At 40.9% G+C, this 19,870-nt stretch overlaps 1 protein-coding gene across 1 annotated transcript in view; it reads right to left on the bottom strand.

Annotated features, from left to right (window-relative positions):
* Positions 1-19,870, bottom strand: part of C12H8orf34 (chromosome 12 C8orf34 homolog) — a 322,609-nt gene that overhangs the window by 209,922 nt on the left and 92,817 nt on the right. The window contains exon 6 of the mRNA XM_048358631.1: positions 4,009-4,181. Coding sequence (XP_048214588.1) covers positions 4,009-4,181 — 173 coding nt within the window. The remainder of the gene's footprint in view (positions 1-4,008; positions 4,182-19,870) is intronic.

The raw sequence follows: 19,870 nt of genomic DNA, 5'->3' as shown, positions 1-19,870 counted from the left end.
GGTAGGAAAGAAGTGATGTTGCACTATGACTTTAATTCATATTTCCTTGTGTAGTAGAAGGTTGAGCTTCAGCATGGCAGATTCACTTTAATCAAGGTTCTCTATGAACAAAATGTCATTTTTGAATGTCTTTAAGTTACTTAGTTTGACTTTATTCTGATGTGCATTTTGCATATTTTCCGTTAGGCTGATGGCGGATGCAGCTTCATACTATCAGGGATATTTCTTTGTTCCGGGACTCAAGTATAAACCAGTCCTCTTGATGTTCCTGGTAGCCAGGTGAAAGCGCAGAGCCTTGCCTTTGATCAGCAAGCTTGCTCACTGGAAAATTCAATGATTTATCTCGTGAACTACTTCCTGAGCGTGCAGAATTCACTCCAGAGCACTGGAGGAAGAATCTATGCTATTTTCTTGAATCTACTCAAACTTTAAGGAGTCTCCTTTCCAGTGAGGCGACACCTCCAGCTTCTTGCTGTTGATTCAGCAGATGAGAGTTTTACAACCTTCTCTGCATGGACTGTCCTCAAATGATGATCTTCTGGATCTCAGCATCCTGGCATCCTGAGCATCTGGGATTACAGGCATGAGGCAGCCACAAGTCCACAGCAATATACACATATATGTGTACAAGTACATATATATACCCATGTATGTATGCATATATGTGTATATTTGTGTGTATACACACACACACACACACACACACACACACACACACACACATATATATACCTTCTGTGATCTGGTTCTTTCTTTCTTATTCCTATCTATTTTCCACCATGCTATTTATCACCGAGTTAATGTTGTGTATGTATGTTTCTGTCCACTTGTTTGCTCTCCATAGACGGTGAACATTTCCAGTTTTATTCAATGAGACATCAGAAGCAATTTTTGTGCTTTGACGAAAAGGATAGCTTTTGAAGCAAAAGTTAACTTACTTTTATTTTAATATTTAAAGTATATTTATAAATTATTGACCTATTAATTTTATGACGTAATTTCAATCTAATACCAATGCTCAGTTAGCAAAGCTCATTCACCAGATCTATAATATTTGTGGTTATTATTCTTTCATAAGACGATTCAGCTTTTAAAAAGACTCATTAGTGTTCCAGGCTTGATAAACATTTACAAATTCACCTTAAGATTTAATGAGTGATTTTAGGAAATGCATTATGCAATTATTGCAAAGTTTAAGAGAGCTTAAAATATGATTAGGTAGGCTTATCATGTTTATTTACATTTATATGATAAATGTGTGACTGTAATAATTTGAAATGTGCAATGAATATACATTAGATAAGCACCTCCTATGAGCCTCTCTTCCTTCGCTTGCTCAGATGCTTTCACTGCTTTTGTAAACGCTGCTAATTCTGAATGTAAAAACCTAAGAACAACATGGCAGAAGATGCCATTCCCACATCCACATAACACGGTACCTACTGTTTCAGGAAATTCATAGACCTACTCAGGCCCACCAGAGACCATCGAGGACTTCATGGTAGACCTCGTCTTTTTCTATTCATTTCTCCACATTCTCTTCACAACTGCCTCGACTTCCGCAAACACTGGGGAATATCTAGTTAGGGAAAGGAGTGGAAACCATAGGCCCTAAGGGATTCTTTCTGTGAATGACATTTTTTTTGGCAGTTGCCTCCTGACAGACCTTGCTTCCTCCTTTACTCATGTCTATTGACAGATGTGTTTTAACAACCCAATGTCAGTCCAAGTGTGTGTGTGTGGGGGGGGGGGAAATAGATGGATTCTGACTTCAAAACAAATCAAATTTTCTCTGTGGAGTCTACAGTATCACTCTGCGTCTGAATGTTTAAGATTGTTAAATTTTAGTTGTGCTCATTACTACTTAATGGCAAAGTTAATACAACGATTATAGACTGATGATTTCAAATGTCTCCCCAACTTACTCTTATTCATGCAAATCAAATCTAATGCAATGTGAGATTCTCATAAGAATCCAGGGATCTTGTTTTGTATTAGAAGATCAGAGAAACACACTGTGTCACCCATAGTTTACCATAGTTTATCACTGTTTTTCGCATTGAATGGGGGCACCTGGGTAGGTTTTGCCATTGTGTTCCATTTAATTGGTAATAACTCAAAAGTAAGAGAAAACTAAAGCTGCATAAAAGTTTTCAGGACAAATATTTGAGAGAGGTCCTGGTAGGCATTAAGAAATTCAACTAGGATTGGAGAAAAGACTCCCTTACTGAGCACCCCAAAGGGAATTACAGCTTCCTGAAGCAGAGAAGGAAATGGAAGCAGTGATATTTCCAACAAATAGCCCTGATGATTATTAACTGAAAGCAAAATGAAAGTCAAAATTTCTATATTTCATATGGAGAGACCTAAATATCTACCAGTGAATAAAGATAAAGGTGTACTGAGTTCCATAAGTCTGGTATTAAAACGTAAAATGACCTTCACTGACAGATAAAATTGACCTGGCATTTTACGAAAGAAGATAAATGGATTTTTAAAAGTGGTTTTCTTCTCCTTACAGAGGACACTTAATCTATTTAAATAATTTTTAAAGTTATTTCTCATGGAAACAGAAGCATGTTTCTGTATGCCTCAAGCACAGTAATGAGTGGGCTGAGCCTCTTCCCTACCAGCCAAGTGATACATCAAAGCAAAGCACCCCGAAAGCTATTATACTTTATAAAATATAATTTTCTCCTTGGGAAAAAAGTTTTTGGTTGCTGCTTAATTTTTCTCTGCACAAGAAAAAGTCTTCTATAGTGACTAACCAATCACACAATGAAAGTTCAAGTTATTATGACTTTTGTTTTTGCAGTTCTAGAATTTGAACTCAGGACCTTGAACTTGCTAAGCAGGTGCTCTACCACTTGATCCACACCTCCAACCCTTTCTGTCTTTAGTTACTTTTCATATAGGGTCTTGCATTTTTACCTGGAACAGCGCGTGGACTGTGACCATCCCACCTACAGCCTCCCGCAATCCCACCATAGAAATGCATCACCAAAACCAGTTATTTATTAAGGCAGGAGTCTTGTTAACTTTTTGTCTGAGATGGCTTCAAACTGTGAGACTCCTGATCTCCTCCTCCAGAGTAGCTGGGATTACTGGCATGCGTCTCATGCCTGGCTTTCTGTCACATTTTAATATATGAGTACTGAAATGTGTGTTCTCAGTCTTGTCTCACTCATGACTCCTAGGATTTCCCACCTCAACTTCCTTCAAGTTTCCACTTCCGTGTCGAGTAGGTCTCATTAAAGATGGTATTATCCCATAGTGCTGAATATGATTCTTGTAATAAGTATTACTGGGACATCCCGGCGAGCATGTTGGAGTCATCTACCTAGCAGTGTGTGAGCGCTTAGGACAAACCTCCTGCCACCACTTTGAGCATCAGAATTCTGGGTAAAATGAGAGTTATATGAACTTTCAAGTTCATGTTCATAAACCATAGTAATTTAAAAACTAAAGAATGTTAATAATTATATTCAATCATAGTGAGCAATTATAAACTTAAAAGGTTCCAAACTAAGACTTCCCTTTTTTTATATTTCTTCTACCTCTTCTGCCTCATAACCACGTATAGCTTTCTACTAGGGAACAATTCTCCCTGCTCCAGTTCTTAACCGCTTGGCATCCACTGAGAGCGGGTCTTGACATGCAAATTATAACTTTGGAATTTTATCTCTATTTATTTAGTGGCCCCAAACTGGTGATCTCCGAGATGTGAAGAAAAAAAAAAAATCAAACGCCAACCCAAGAGCAAGACTTATAGCATCCTATTATAAAACACAGGAATTGTTTCACGGACAGATTCTATGTATCTATGGTATACAACACCATGTTTACCTACATGTACAACGGAGAATAATCATGTCTAGCTATCTGTATTATATGAGATCTCTCATGGTTTTCTCTGTGGAATTGCTATCCCAATCTTCCCATGGTTTATCCTGTATTTGCCTTTCGGGGCTCAGGCACAGAGAGTCTGAGATGACACCTTTGTCTCACCTTCCTGCAGGGCCGCAGCTGCTCTCCTCGCTCTCCCACTGGTCATTTTTACTCCTAGGAACCGGAGGCTGCAGCATTTCCGCAGCCAAGGGGTCAGCATCGTTGTCTTCTCTTCCAATCCATTCTCCAATCACACGGGGCCTCAGGAGAGGAGAGGTGAAAGCCACTGTGTCCTGAGGAGAGGAAAGGAATGGGGTGCCTTACATCGCCTTCTCTTCTTCCTAAGCAGGGAAACAACCTCACCTAGAGTTCTGACTGTTCACAGCACAACATTCCTTGTTCCTTCTCCACTGACACGCAACACCAACGACTTCTGTACTATTTGTACTAGTTCTCTAGGAGAGAGGATCTGAGGGGCAAACTGGGATCTGGATCCAGAAGAGCCCCTGTGTCCTCAAGAAGTGGGCTCAACAATCATGGTGGAAGGAAGAAGGTGATGCCAGGCCCACCACTGGGAGATGTTAACTAATTTCTCTGGAAGAAATGGGAGTGACACCAGGGAATCAAAACAAGAGGACCGAGGTCCAGAGGGTTGTGCTCTTCAGCAGAAAGGAATTCAGACCCTCAGGGATCCAGGAGAGAGGTCTGAAGCCAAGTATTATTGGCGACAGAGAAATCATTCCAAAAAAAGTTCATCATTTTCCATAACTGTGAGACAAGGGGTTGTATTTATTCAGTTGGGCCACATGTACATGCGGCTAAGAAATAATATCACATGATATTATGTAATGTTGAATATAAGATCGTTAGGAATACCATAACTAAAAAGGGGGGAAGGTTGTTATAAAGCCATGCTCCTAGGATAATTTTTTTTAATTCATATGGGTCTAAACTCATCATTTACTCACTAGTACATGCATTTCTTTTCATTCTCCAGTAGTTACTAAGGCTTAGTGTATACAAAAAACAAAAAAAAAACAAAAAACAAAAAAGAAGAACCAGCTTGATATGTTAGGCAGAACAATGGTAAGTGAAACCAATACTTCAGCCTTATCTAAATGGATGCCTATATGTGATTTAAATTTTTTTAGTTGGTATTCTGTAGGTCTTTCCAATACTGCTGGCTAGCCATACACACACACACACACACACACACACACACACACACACACACACACATACACACACCTTGATCGGAGAAACATGTGCTTTGCTCACATTATCTTAAGTGAAAAACTTATGTTTTAAGAGAATCTTGAACAATTCCTTTATTTTATTTATTTATTTATTTCGTAATCTTGCATGATTCCTTTAAAACTTGGATTTATGATGTTCTCAGACTTCAAAAGTCACAAAAGCATGCAAATTCAACATACATAACACATTGCAAATGCACTATTATATGAAAATATATATGCCGTGTTTAGTTACCGTATAAATGCAGTATTAAAACATCACATGAAACGTGAGTTGGAACATATTTGATGAACATTTCTTTAAGTGAAAGATCTAGCTACACTTACTAGTATTGATATAGCCTATATGGAAATATAACTAATACATTTTTCTAAGATTGTATAACTTCACTAGTCTGAACTCTGTCCCCATTTATGTATTCTATGTGAGGAAGACCAAGCGCTCTCATGGATTTCAGCTCTGAGATAATGTAACTAAGGTACTGTTTTGAAATAATTAAAAAGACTTATTCACTTGCCAAAATTAGTATCAGAGCATTGATGCATATCAATAAAAACCAACCATATTGATAAACACACATTTACTTTTGAAGTCAGAGTAGGGTAAGGGCATTATTCAGAATGCAAATAAATATAAATAAAACAAATTAAATGTACTTGTTATTTCAGAACCAACATGAGCCTGTGTAGCTTTGAAATAGTATTCTCTGAATTTTATTTTGTCCAACTATAAAACATAATGATAGGAATTGTAAAACCCATTGCACCATAAAATTTTGTGTGTACAGCAAGTAAAAATACTTCAGGAAATAGACTCTATTAGGATCATTTCTATACCTCTACTTATCTGGAAAGGAAAGGCAAGTGAAACTGCTGGTTGGGTAAGAGCAGATGGGCAAAACAGAACATGAAGTGAGATGGGTTTTCCCCTAGTAGAACCTTGATTTTTAAAAGCATGTAGCCAGGTTCTAGTGGCTCACACCTGTAATCATAGTTAACTGGGATTTGGGTTTAACGCTAGCTCAGACAGAAAAATCCAAGAGATGCAATCTCCAATTAACCAGCAAGGAAGCGAGACTGAAGTTGTGGCTCGAGTGGTGGCGGTCAGCCATGAGCGACAGGTGAGCAAGAACAAGAAGCACTGACATCCAGCCCCCGTGTCAGCAAACAAAAAGAAATAAATAGTAATGGAGAAATCTATCAAAGGTGTTAAACATTAATTCAATATTATTCATTTTGGTTACAAGATGGGTTAGAATTGAGCTTGGAGATTTGTTCTGCTTAAGAGTAGTAAGAACAACACAAAAGTATTTACTCCAAGAAAAGAAATGTGGGTTAGGTACAACAGGTAAGAAGAGAGGAAGGAAAGAAAGAAAGAAGGAAAGGAGAGAGGAACGGAGTGAAGGAGGAGGAAAGAGGGAGGGAAGAGAAAAGGGGAAAGCATGAGAGAAAGGAAGGCAGGGAGGCAGGGAGGGAGGGAGGGAGGGAGGGGAGGGAGGGAGGGAGGAAGGAAGGAAGGAAGGAAGGACAGTTGGGTAAGACTTTTTTATATAAAGGTTGAGAACTGTAGTGAATCAAAATAACTCAACTGCTTATTGGAAAAGTAAGTAAAATGATACATGCCACTTTTGATGGAAACTGAGGAGGAGTGAGAAGGATAAATAGATTGATACTCAAGACATTTAACTCCAGCTGGCAGTAGAAATTTAGAGAGAAATAGCTGACCAGCAAGGCAATAAAAGAATTGAAAACAGGGTCAGAGAAACTTGGAGTGAATGTTTTACAGGTGAAAAAAAAAAGAACCCTATAATTTTCACTTTTCTGAATATATGCTAGTATTGATGAAAGCAGAAGGAAAAATAATTTCCCTTTGAAAATGATTCCGATAACTCTTGAATCTCTTTACCGATAAAAGGCTAAAATACTAGATTTGCTTTGGATATGTTGTTCAGGTTTTATTTAGACACCTTTCTATACATCTTTCTGAAAGGATTTTGGTGAAAAGTTCGGCCAACTACATATATGACACCATCAAGCATCAGTATCCAGGAAAAAAATATTGCCATGTGTTTGAAAGCATCTTAACTCATTTAACATTTCAGGGATAATCTTTATAGATCCAAATTAGTCTTTGGAAATTCAAAAAAAAAATTTTTTTTCCTGTTCTGTTAAGAATTCCCTAGATAGCGCGTTTCTTCAGAATACCCGGTAAAATTTAGTAATAAGAAAAGCATTCCTACTCAGAAATTCTCCCCAAAGTACGGACCAGTCCACAGGAAGCTCGCACACCCAAGGACCTAGCACTTTCTCCACTCTGCTCTTGGAGGAAATCTGCTCTCCATGGCTACAGTGCGATGAGGTAGCCACAGGTTAGGCACTGCTGCAACTGGATCTTGAATGGGCCCCAGAGGCCATGTATTGGAAGCTTGCTCACTCCCCTGGTGGTACTGGGAAGTAGGGCCTAGTGCAGGGAAGGTGCTCTCAAAGGGGCGGCGGGGACCTCAGCTCCTCCTCTCTGTTCTGTGTGTCCCAGCTACCTGGAGGTGAGCAGATCTGTCTGACGCTACACTCCGCACTACGATGCTCTGCTTGACCATCCGCAAGGAGAACAGGTGACCTTGGACGGAGCCCTTCCGATACTGCAAGCCAACACGAAGGTTTCCACATGCTCAGGTTTAGGTAACTAATCCATTGGTTATAATTATCTTATCTTCGAATTCACATGCACATGTATTGTGAAAGGTTTGATTGTAATATTTTCATTGGTGCACACAGTGCATTTGAACAAACTATCTCCTCCACTGTGTTCGGATATCTCCTTTCTTTACTCCCCTAGTTTTCAAACAGTCCTTGGGGGGTTCCATTACGCTGCCGTCACAAACGTGTGTGTGTGTTTATATGTGTGCATGCATACATGCGTGTGTATATATACATGCATACATACAATGTCCTCCTACCCTCAGGTATTTTTGTCATCGTTATAGAATGCTGACTAATACACTTCATGTCACATATATCTAGTGTCTTTTAATATAAGTAGCCATGCATCAAAGGCTGACATTGTATCTTAAACACTTTTTCCCCTCCTTAATAACTAGCAAAATTCTGGTTGATAAAATAAGCACAAAAAAGATGGATCTTACTTAAAAATAATTCCAGGCATGAAAACCAATGCATAAACAGTGAAATATAAAGTACTGTCCTATCTAGTCAATAGTCATGGGAAAAAGTCCTTGGGCAAGACTGACTGACATAATTATTATAAACTACATCAGAAAAAGTCTACCTCATGAGGAGGAGGATGGTAATTAGGAAGAGGATCTGCTTTGAATAATGAAGTATTTCTTATATATTTCCAGCCGCATGATAAATCATTTGGAGCTCACAAAAAGAAATTTGTGTAACACATAATCCAGACAATATATTAAATACTTGACAGAATAATAAAATAATCCCAAAGTACTCTATACCTGTGGCAAAGTAACCCACACATTGAAACTGAAGTAAAACACATACTTCAAAGCTCTTTCCTATAAATCTTTATTCCTCTGGAAGAAGTAGTGCAAACAAGTGACGACCACTCTCTCAGCAAACGGACATGGTGGTCAGGGAAATCTTGTTTTAGTGGTTAGAGATTTTTACTTATAACAAACACGTTTCTGTCAAAAATTCAACCAAACTCAGTGAAAAAGAAAACTAAAACAATTTTGCATTGGTAGTCAACATGTTAAGCCACAATATGAAAAACAGAAAAAAGAATTTTTGGTAATTATTATTTTTTCAGAACACAGTTGATAATGAGGAGTTTGTGTCTATCAGGTTTTGTTCCTAAGTTTCATCTTTATTTGCATACACTTTTCATATCATCAACTATAACGCGTGCAAGGACCACAAGGTGGTTTTATTGTACACTACATGAAGATGGTTACATTTAGGGTATTTATTTCAAAATTAGGTCACTCTTGCTTCTTTCTCTCTGCACAATTTCTGAGTGTGGATAGGGAGTTAATTTGCTTTGCCTCTGTAATTTCCAGAGCAGATGAGGCAAGTCAGACAAAAGGGAGGTTTGCAGATTTCACAGAAGAAAAGAATGACCAACTATAAAATGAGTAAGCAAAGTAGAGTCTCAGAACTCAAATTCTGGCTTGTCTGTAATTTACTTAGAGGTTTTGTAAAGAGTTGAACTAATTTTGATGATGTTTACTTAGAATATTGTCCATGTGTACACTCTTCAGATGTTTGTTTCGGTGCCAATTTCCTTATTCTAACTAATGTTTAATCAATTCCCTGCTCCTGTTCAATTTACCTGTAGTTCCCACACTCACTGCTTTCCTTGAAATGATCTCCTGTTATAAAATTTCACTCTCCTTCCTGATGAGCATCTGCCTTCTTTATTTTCCTTTCTGTAGTTTCTTCTCAGTCCACAAATTACCCAACTCCAACAAAACCAGCTGAGTAATTGTTATGCTATGGTCCATAGTAGAAATCTTTTTATGGACTACAGATTAGGATGTCCTGTGGGCAAGTTCTATGATATTTGAATAAAATGCTATTGTTTCTGTACTATTTTTCTACAATTTTATGCTTATTTTCTACTAGAGTCTATCTATCATGTAGTCAATATTTACTGAAAACTCTCCCTTTCCCAGTATCTAATGATGCTACATGAAATAGAATAAGGTTGCTTTAAATGCAAAGCTACAAAGGGGGACTTTGGGAAAAGATGGAAACGTTATTGAGAAGGAAAGCCTGCGTCCAAAGAGGAAAAGTGTGAGGCTATGGCAGCTATCCTAGTCTAAGTCCTCTGGCTTAATGACATGCCACTTACGTGAGGGAGATCAGTGGTTCTCAAGGTCATGACTTCAGCCTCCCTGTGTCTATGCATTTGCCACATCACTCGGGAGCTCCTCTCACAGAAGCTTCTCTCTACACATATGACTTGCTTTAGCCAGCACAGTAGACACAAGTTCTCATATGCTATTCACAAGCATAGGCCTTCAGAGAGCATGCGTGCTTCCATTTACTCTCATTCATACCAGCCATGAGAAGGACTTGCCTGTGGTGTTCCGCTGTCCACAGGCAAGATGAGAAATGCTTGAACCATATCTGAACTTGGACCAGATATAAGCTGCAATGATTGATAAAGAGCCATGCCCCTCCAGAAACATAAGAAATTTCTGTGGGGATCTATTGAACCCATGCAACCAGGAACCAATATAAACCAGAAAGAGAAGTCCAGAGAAGCCCAGAGAACCATTTATTTGTTAAATGGATCCACTTGCTGACTTTTGGAGAAAACTGGTAGACTCAAAGAAACTGTGATGTGGTGTTGCTAAATAAAAGACAATTACTTGTCAGCGACAGTGGGATGGATGTACTAGCAAATGGAAGCAGTGGAATGGTAAATAAATTACTATGGGAGATAAGGAAAATGGATACTAGTATCACATGGTGTTAAAATGTTTTATGAAATTTTCACCTACGGTAACTTGAAAAATAGAAAGGGCATCTAGTAGATTTTACAAGTTGAATATTGAGATCTCAAAGAAAATTATTGTAGACTTCACCTTGGTGCTTTCCATTAGATACAAATTTCTTGAAGAAATGAATGAGCTGAGACAATAACTGGCCAATTTGCAAGCAAAATTTTGAGAAAATGTTTAGATTGTCCACAGGTGTCTCCTCTCTAGTCTTCCCATTTACCTAAAGATCTGTTAGCATAAATCCTAGTGAAAATAATAAACTCATGGCTCTGACAGAAAGATAAGGATTCAGAGTAAGTAATGAAGGATGTGACTATCAGACCCTCTACTAAAAGTTCTGAAAAATTTAACATTGTATCTATTGGTTTACAACACCTGAAATACTACAGATGAAATCTAGAAAAAGGCAGTCTTGAAAAATTTGTGTATATGGTCCTTCTATTAAAAGAAAAGATAAAGCAGATATATACAAAACTGAAAAATTATTGGAAATAATTTTGGAATTTCTAAAAATATCAGCCTGTAGTGAGACTATTCAAGATGTCCAAAGCCCTTTGAAGTTTTTTTTTTTTTTTGTTCCTTACTGTAAGGAAGCTGAGGAATTTTCTCACACGCATTTTTTTTTTTTTTTTTTTTTTGGCCAGTCCTGGGCCTTGGACTCAGGGCCTGAGCACTGTCCCTGGCTTCCTCCCGCTCAAGGCTAGCACTCTGCCACCTGAGCCACAGCGCCCCTTCTGGTCATTTTCCATATATGTGGTACCAGGGAATCAAACCGAGAGCTTCATATGTAGGAGGCAAGCACTCTTGCCACTAGGCCAAATTCCCAGCCCCATCACATGCATTATTGTTAATAGAAAGAGAAGAAATATCTAGAAGGCAAACCAAGAGTTGTACAAAAGAATACATGGGGATTCCTTGGAATCCAGCAGACACTCCATGGGTAAAATCAAGAAACACCACCCTATCCCTTTAGGATAGGAAGAACTAATTTCATGTGCTGAGCAGAAATTGGAGTTGCTATGAACCAGCGAGTCTAGTTCATCACCCCCCACCCCTCTTTCTTATAGGAAAATCTAACGTAGTCATCACATCCCAGTCCTATCATGAAATAGAAATAAGACTAAACTACCTTTCAAACATAATCATTATACATGGAAAAATTCAAGGGGACTTCAGAGACAGCTTATAAGTTAATGTCTGTTCATCAAGTTTACCAAACTCAAAATAACATTTTAAAATCATTTTTAATGCTAGAAGCCAGAAGGTCTAGAAATGGACAAAAACACGGAGCTGGGGATATGGCCTAGTGGCAAGAGTGCCTGCCTCATATACATGAGGCTCTGGGTTCAATTCCTCAGCACCACATATACAGAAAATGGCCAGAAGTGGCGCTGTAGCTCAAGTGGCAGAGTTCTAGCCTTGAGCAAAAAAAAGAAGCCAGGGACAGTGCTCAGGCCCTGAGTCCAAGGCCCAGGACTGGCAAAAAAAAAAAAAAAGAAATGGACAAAAACATATCATTTATAAGCACAGCCAAAAATAGTGCTCAGAACCAAGTTAAGAAAAATTAGCTTAACCCCAAAAAGTCAGTAGCTTTTCTGTATGCCAACAATGAGAAGAGTGAGGCTGAAATCAGGAAAGCAACTCCATTTGTAACAGCCTGAAAAAAAATATATCAAGGAATTAACCAAGAATATGAAGAACCTCTCTGATGAAAACTTTAAAAACCTGAAAAAAAAAACACCTCACCCCAGTAAAAATGCCCATTATAAAGAAAACTAATAATAACAGATGCTGGAGGGGATGTGGCCAAAAGAGAACCCTACTACATTGTTGATGGGAATGTAAACTTGTTCAACCACTCTGGAAAACTGTGTGGCGGTTCTTCAGAAGGCTAAACATAGAGCTCCCCTATGACCCAGCAGCCCCACTTTTGGGCATTACCCAAAAGATTACAAACAAGGCCACACTAAAGCCACCAGCACAACTATGTTCATTGCAGCACTACTTGTCATTACTAAATCATGGAACCAACCCAGATGCCCCTCAGTAGACAAATCAGGAAAGAATGGTACATATACACAATGGAATTCTATGCCTCCATCAGAAGGAATGACACTGCCCCATTCATAAGGAAATGGAAGGAGTTAGAAAAAATTATACTAAGTGAGCCAGACCCAAAGAAACATAAACTCTAGGGTTTCCCTCATTGGGAATAATTAGTACATGTCTAGCATAATCCTAGCAGAAAATCACCATAGCTCAATAGCTACATACATATGAACACATAAGATGATGCTAAGTGAAATGAACTCCAAGTTATGGAAACAAGTGGTTTATCATTGTTGTTGTTATTTTTCAACATGCCATGTGAAATTATGCCTTTTTCTTTTGTCTTTTCTTTCCCATGGTTTTACCCCTGATATCACTGTAACTGATTTTGGTACCGTGGATATTGTATATACATGTATTGGAACTAGAGAAGAGAAGGGGTATATCAAAATAAAGAGACAAAGGATAAAATATACCAATGCAACAGCAATACTTATAAAACTATATAGTGTAAACCAACTGTACAACTCATGGTGGGGGAGAGAAATGGGGAGGTGGAAAGATCAGGGAAATGAGGGAGGAGGTAATAAATTGCATAAGAAATGTACATAGTGTCTTTCATATGAAGCTGTAACCCCTATGTATATCACTTTAATAAAGAAATAAATATTTTTTAAAAACCTGGAAAAGGAAATTAAAGCAGATTTAAGGAAATGGAAAAGCCTCCCATGTTCCTGGATTGGAAGGATTGTGAAAATGGCAATACTTCCCAACACTGTCTACAAATTCAATGAAACACACATCAAAATCCCAACAACATTCTTCAATGATATAAAAGAAGCAATCCAAAAATTCATATGGAATAACAGAAGACCTCAAATAGTCAAAACAATCTTGAGCAGAAAGAACAGTGCTGGAGGAATATCAATACCAAACTTCAAACTCTAAAGCTGTAGTAATAAAAACAGGTTGATACTGGCACAAGAATAGGCCTGAGGACCAAAGGAATAGAATAGAAGATCCATAAATGAGCCCACAGACCTATAACCATGTCATATTTGATAAGGGAGTCAAAAACACAGGATAGAAAAAAGCCAACCACTTCAACAAATGGTGCTGGAAGAATTGGTTATACACATGCAGAAAACTGAAATTAGATTCTTATATATTACCTTGCACCAGAATAGATTCCAAATGGATCAGAGACCTCAATTTCAGAGCAGATACCCTGAAAACACTACAGGAAGGGATAGAGGAAACACTGGGGCTCCTTGGCACAAGTTGAAGCTTCCTAAGAAAAGATCCAGAATCACAACAAATCAAAGAAAGATTAGAAAATGGGGTTGAATCAAACTGACGGGCTTCTGCATGCCAAAGGACATAGCTAGTAAGACAAATCGAAAGCCCACTGAGTGGGAGAAGATCTTAACTAGCCATGCATCAGACAAGGGCTTCATATCTAAAATATACTTAGAGCTAAAAAAAAAAAAAACTAAACCTCCTAAAATAAATCCTCAAGAAACAACAGCATAATACATAACTGAGCTAAAGACTTAAAGAGAGACTTAGGAAGAAGAAATAAGAATGGCCCATACAAGTCGGACACCTGTGGCTCACGGCTGTAATTCCTAGCTACTCAGGAGGCTGAGATGTGAGGAACACAGTTCAAAGCCAACCAAGGCAGGAAAGTCCATAAGACTATTATCTCCAATTAACCACCAGAAGCCCAGAAGTGAGACTGTGGCTCAAGAGGTAGAGTGCAGAGTGCTAGCCTTGAGCTGAAGAGCTCAGGGACAACGCCCAGGCCCAGAGTTCAAGTCCCACCACTGACAAAAAAAAAAAAAAGAATGGCCAATAAACACATGAAGACATGTTTGACAACTGTGGCCATAAAACAAATGCAAATCAAAACAACATTGAGATTGCACCTCATTCCACTTAGAATAGCCATTATCAAGAGAACTAACAATAACAGATGCTGGCAAGAATGTGGCCAAAAGGGAACCCTACTACACTGTTGGTAGGAATGTAAACTTGTTCAACCACTCTGGAAAGCAGTATGAGTTTCCTCAAAAAAAAAATTTAGAGCTTCCCTATGGCCTAACAATCCCATTCCTGGGCATTTATCCAAATGACCACAAGCCAGACCACAGTAAATCCACCATCACTGTTGGGGTTCTGGACCCCCTTTCTCCCCCCACGGGGAGAATGGTAACCACAAACTCTATGAAAGAGCACCCAGCCTGGCCCTCCGCCAGCGGAAGGCCAAAGGCGTGCTCACATGGGCAAACGCTAAGTAGAGGACGGGTTGCTGAAGCTTCCCCTCCCCCCAGTTCCCCCCACATGTTACCGAGGGCGGAGGCGAAAGGAAGGCATCAGGGACACGCTGCGGTGGTGGAATGCGTCTCAAAGACTTTAATATGGAAGGGCACTTATATAGAAGTAGTGGCGGGAAAGAAAGGGGGCTGGCCAAAGGGTCAGTCATAGGCTAGGGGTCACGTTCATCAAGTGACATCACAAAACTTCCCTTTGTGGGCGGGACAACCCCATCATGGTGGCACGCACGTGTTCACCTCCCAAGGGGTAGAGGTCAAAAGGTGGGAGGGGCTTCTATTGTCCCAAGGCTGGTGGAAGGGCAGTCTTTCCCAGGCCATAATAATCCCCAACATCTCCCCCTTTTGTTTTTTTCAATAAGCAGGGGATGCTGTAAACACATGGCATGTGTGGGCATAAGGCAAATGCTGACATAAGATCTGTGGGGCCCCTTCCACAAAACTGGGGTGAGGGGTAGGTAAGGGTCCATCCATCTGGCTATGTCCAGAAGTCAGAATCCTCAACTGGTTTCTGCCAAGTGCAGGAAGGTGCAGACAGCAGCCCTCTTTTGTTGGTGAGGTAGAAGCTGAAACTCTGGCATTCCCGGCAGTTCACAGTAGCTGATAACTCAAACATAAGTGATTAGTGAAACATTCTTTTATATAAACATTGAAGCCAAGGTGTTAAACCTTTGCATTTACCCTTTTAAACATTTCTATCATAAAACATTGGGGTTGAGTGTCAATACCCTCAGCTTCTATTTTCTTTCCAACGGGACTCCCCAAGTCTAGCAGCAGGGGGAGAGGAAAGGAAGAAGCATGGTGCAAAATTCCTTTGGTTTCTTTGTGTGACGCTGTAGGCAGTATTGCCACAGCAAAACATTGAGCCATGAGATGCTCAAGAAGGAATCTAGAAAGCAAACAAGGAAAGGAAGCTTGGTTGCCTCCTACCGTAGGCAGTCCTACTTTCCATATTTTCATGGGAGAGCAGAAGTCCAACATGGTCCTCCTTTTCCTGGAGAAAACAAGAAAACATTTCTCCAGAGTGGGTGCTCTGGGTTTAATTTTCCAATCTGGAAAAACACATATACTGTACTCCATCCCACACTGATTCGGGATGATTTAAAATTTCTGGATAATTAACATAAGCATAACTAATCCTTAATTAATCCTAGGGAATCCTTAATTAATCCTGGGGAATACCTCCCCCTTTTGTTTTTTTTGTTTTTTTTTAAATTATGACACCGGCGGCCACCAGGCAGGGAGTATGGATGGAGGTCTCGTCTTCTGTAGCTACTTCCTGCTGTCAAGGGGGCGACGTAAATCAAGGGCCCCTGGTCAGCCTGGCAGTCCGGTGTAGCTGGCAAAAAGTCCCCATCATTACCATGAGTATGGTCACTAGGGCCAGAGAGTGCTATGGTTTTCTCTAGCCCCCCCTGAGTCTTTGGGCATACCCAGAAGTTTCCAAGGTTGGTGCCTCCAGGGTTCAGGCCTGTGTTAGGGTGACGACTGTGAACGGCAAATTCCCCATTGGTGATCTCAGCAAGAGATGTTATTCTGTCAAAAGACACTTTTGAAAAGGTCAGGCAAAGTATCGACAAGTTCTCAGAGCTGGTTGGCATGAATGGCATAGAACACACCCTGGGCATAAGCCAGGAACAGTTCCCTTTTGGAGCATAAACCCAATTGTAAAGTGAACGAGTAAGGAGAAACGACTGAAAGAAGTGGTTAATGATAGAAAACTGGTTTGGCATAGCCAGTCAGAGGCAAAATAAATAAATATATATATACACCTATATACAACTGGCAAAAAAGAAGAAAATGGACAGGAATTATCTCTCTCGATTTCCCGGCTCTGATCCATTTTGAAAGGGTGAAACAAGGCATCTCCCTTTAGGATAATATGGCACCATTCTCCTCTCACTCCACTCCACCTTTCCGTCTCCTGGACTGGCCAAGTCCCAGGAATTTCAACGTTTGTGGCTGGAATTGCATTTTTCCATCCGCGTTTGAACTCGGGGCCTGAGCACTGTCCATGAGCACTTTCGCTCAAGGCTAGTGCTCTACCACTTGAGTCACGGTGCTGCTTCAGCCTTTTGCTCGCTCTCTGTGGTTGAGCTCTCAATCTGGCTCTTTGCTGTTTAACTGGGAGGTGGGATTTTGGAGAAATTTTTCCTTTTGCCCGGGCTGGCTTTGAACTATCCAGGGAGTCATAGTCCTACAAGCCCTTTTTATTCCCAATTGAGCAACAAGGAAAAAACACAGAGATAATCCATTTGTAACCCGTTGAGAACTGACCAAAAACTGCTTGTGAAGGTTTGGCTATAACACTTAGAAAACATGAGATTTACATGCCATCAACTTGAATCACGCCATTGAATCCCACTGGCAAGTGAAAGAGAACACAGATAAATGACAACCAAGGGCAAAGGGTTAAAGCATTGTGGAATCCTCAGTCTCGGAAGTGGCTGCGTCCCTCATCCCCATTTGGCAAGTTCCATGCCATGCGATGGGGAACTCGAGGCAAAGCTGTAGTGGTATCTCTTGCTCACATCTTGCTCTGGGTTGCCTGTAAAATTTCTATATAGATTGGTTAGGGTGTTCAAAATTTTTTCAGCACTTCTGGCTCTGGTATATCGATGCCCTTCTGGTTTAAGCAGGGTGAAAAGACTTTCTTAATCACAAAATTCAAAGACTTTCTTAATCCCAAAATTTTACCTGGCTTGCTGTGACCACTAACATAACTATGGTGATTTAACCTGGAGTAACTGTTAAGATGGAACTATTCACATCCTACTCAAGGCTCATAAATCATTCGAGCAGCTTCCAATGGGAGAGAGAGCAAAGAATCATTAGTAGTGAAACAAGGCAGTTTGGGAACAGAATGTGGTGGCATCTTCCTATCCAGGAGCTGCGACCGTCCATGCGGCTAGAACATCTGTCCACCTGTATCCTATAAAGCAGTATATTAATCCTGGGTCAGGAAAATTGAGGTTAATAGTCACATTTGTATGAAGCAATCTCAATTTCTTGATCTTGAGAGTTTATGAGAACACAGGAGAGAAAATGGGAAGGTAAAATCTTAATTTATGCCAAAGAGTTGTTAAGGCTACATGCACACTTAACTTTTAACACACTGAGTATAAAATAACATGCTGATTTTATACCATTGTGCTTTTACTACATGCTGCATATTTGAACCTTATGGAAACACACTGAATATAAAATAACATACTGGTGAACTTTTACCACATGTTGCATATTTGAACCTTATGGAAATTTTTATAGGCACCTTTATCTCCATCGAACACCGGGATGGAAACCTATTGTTATGCTTTTAAATCTTACCAACAACCACACGTGCGCGCACACACACACACACACACACAAAAATACCTGAGCGCTCTTTAAAATTGCTTTGATTGGCCATTTAAATTTTCTGGAATTCCAGCGGCAAATGATATTAATTTGCCCATAATAGAACCACGTGGTTGAATAAAAAACAAAAGGGAAACCTGTTAATTACACACTCCCAACATGACAATTTTTAAATCACAGTGGACAAGCAAACCCTTTTATCCATCTAGAAAACTCCAGTTGATTTTATCTCCTTGAACTGGTAAACATGGAAGTTCAATCAAATTACCTATTGCTGTATCAAAACTCTTTGTTTTCCTTTCAATATTCCATTTTAGTTTATAATTTGAGGCTTTCCTGTCTCCAACCCCGTCTGCAGCTGACACAGAGAGAAAAGTGCAGGCAAGCACAGCGGGGTGCTTGCCTCTCTCAGCTGCAGCGCAATCGGCCAGCCCAGGCGAGCCTGGGCACGCCCCTCACCTGGGGGGAATGGGTGGGGCCCCGCCTCCAATATGGCGCGCCCCATTGTGCTCCACGTGTGTGTTAAGTCAGAGAAATCAGGATTCAACCAACTCACCCGAATTTCTGAGCTTAACGACCATCGGCGGGCATAAAGCAGTTTGCCGGGCTGCAGCAGCCCACGCACCCCAACTGGGACACCATCCCATGGTCTAAACTGCACGCCACGCTTTTTTTTTTTTTTTTTTTTTTTTTTTTTTTTTTTTAATCCATCCGCGGGCTGGGGCCGCACTGGCTCCAGCCCAGCCATTGTAAATACAAGTCTGGCCAAAGCAGCAGCCATCCCCAACGCTCTGCCGCCGCCATGCCACAGCTTCCCACATGGCGGAACCGCGCTTCCGCCACGCCGTGCTCGGCCGCCGAAATGTTACCGCAAAAGACGCCTGGTGCCACGCGGGCCCCAGCGCACGCAGCTCGCGAACCCGGGCCGCGCAGAGCCCAGTGTACTCAGCTCAGCCCGCGCAAGCCAAATCGCTCCGGCGCTCGGCCACCCACTGCTTCTCAAGCGCCGCTGCGGGTGCCGGGACCGCCGTCTGGCCCGGGGCGCACAGAGCAGAACTAACCGACCCCAGCCCGGGGTCGCATTCCTCTTGCTCCGGCCCCACTGCTCCACTGACATGCTTCCGCGGGAAGCGCGCCCCGCTCCCTCCGCCGCCCGGCGCCAAATCGCCACGGCGGGGCAACTCTCTGGCGCCGCGTCCCGCGAGCCTGTCTTGTCTCCATGCTTCTGCCCCATCTGGATGGGCAGGACCCTCCTCTAAAACCCTACTTAGCAAAATCTGTGGGGATACTGTACCCCGAACTTCTCGGCCGTACAATTCGGTCCCCGTTCGGGCGCCATTTATGTTGGGGTTCTGGACCCCCTTTCTCCCCCCACGGGGAGAATGGTAACCACAAACTCTATGAAAGAGCACCCAGCCTGGCCCTCCGCCAGCGGAAGGCCAAAGGCGTGCTCACATGGGCAAACGCTAAGTAGAGGACGGGTTGCTGAAGCTTCCCCTCCCCC

This window comes from Perognathus longimembris, chromosome 12 (assembly GCF_023159225.1).
Source record: "Perognathus longimembris pacificus isolate PPM17 chromosome 12, ASM2315922v1, whole genome shotgun sequence".
Lineage (NCBI taxonomy): Eukaryota > Metazoa > Chordata > Mammalia > Rodentia > Heteromyidae > Perognathus > Perognathus longimembris.
This window is presented reverse-complemented; position numbering and strand designations above follow the sequence as displayed.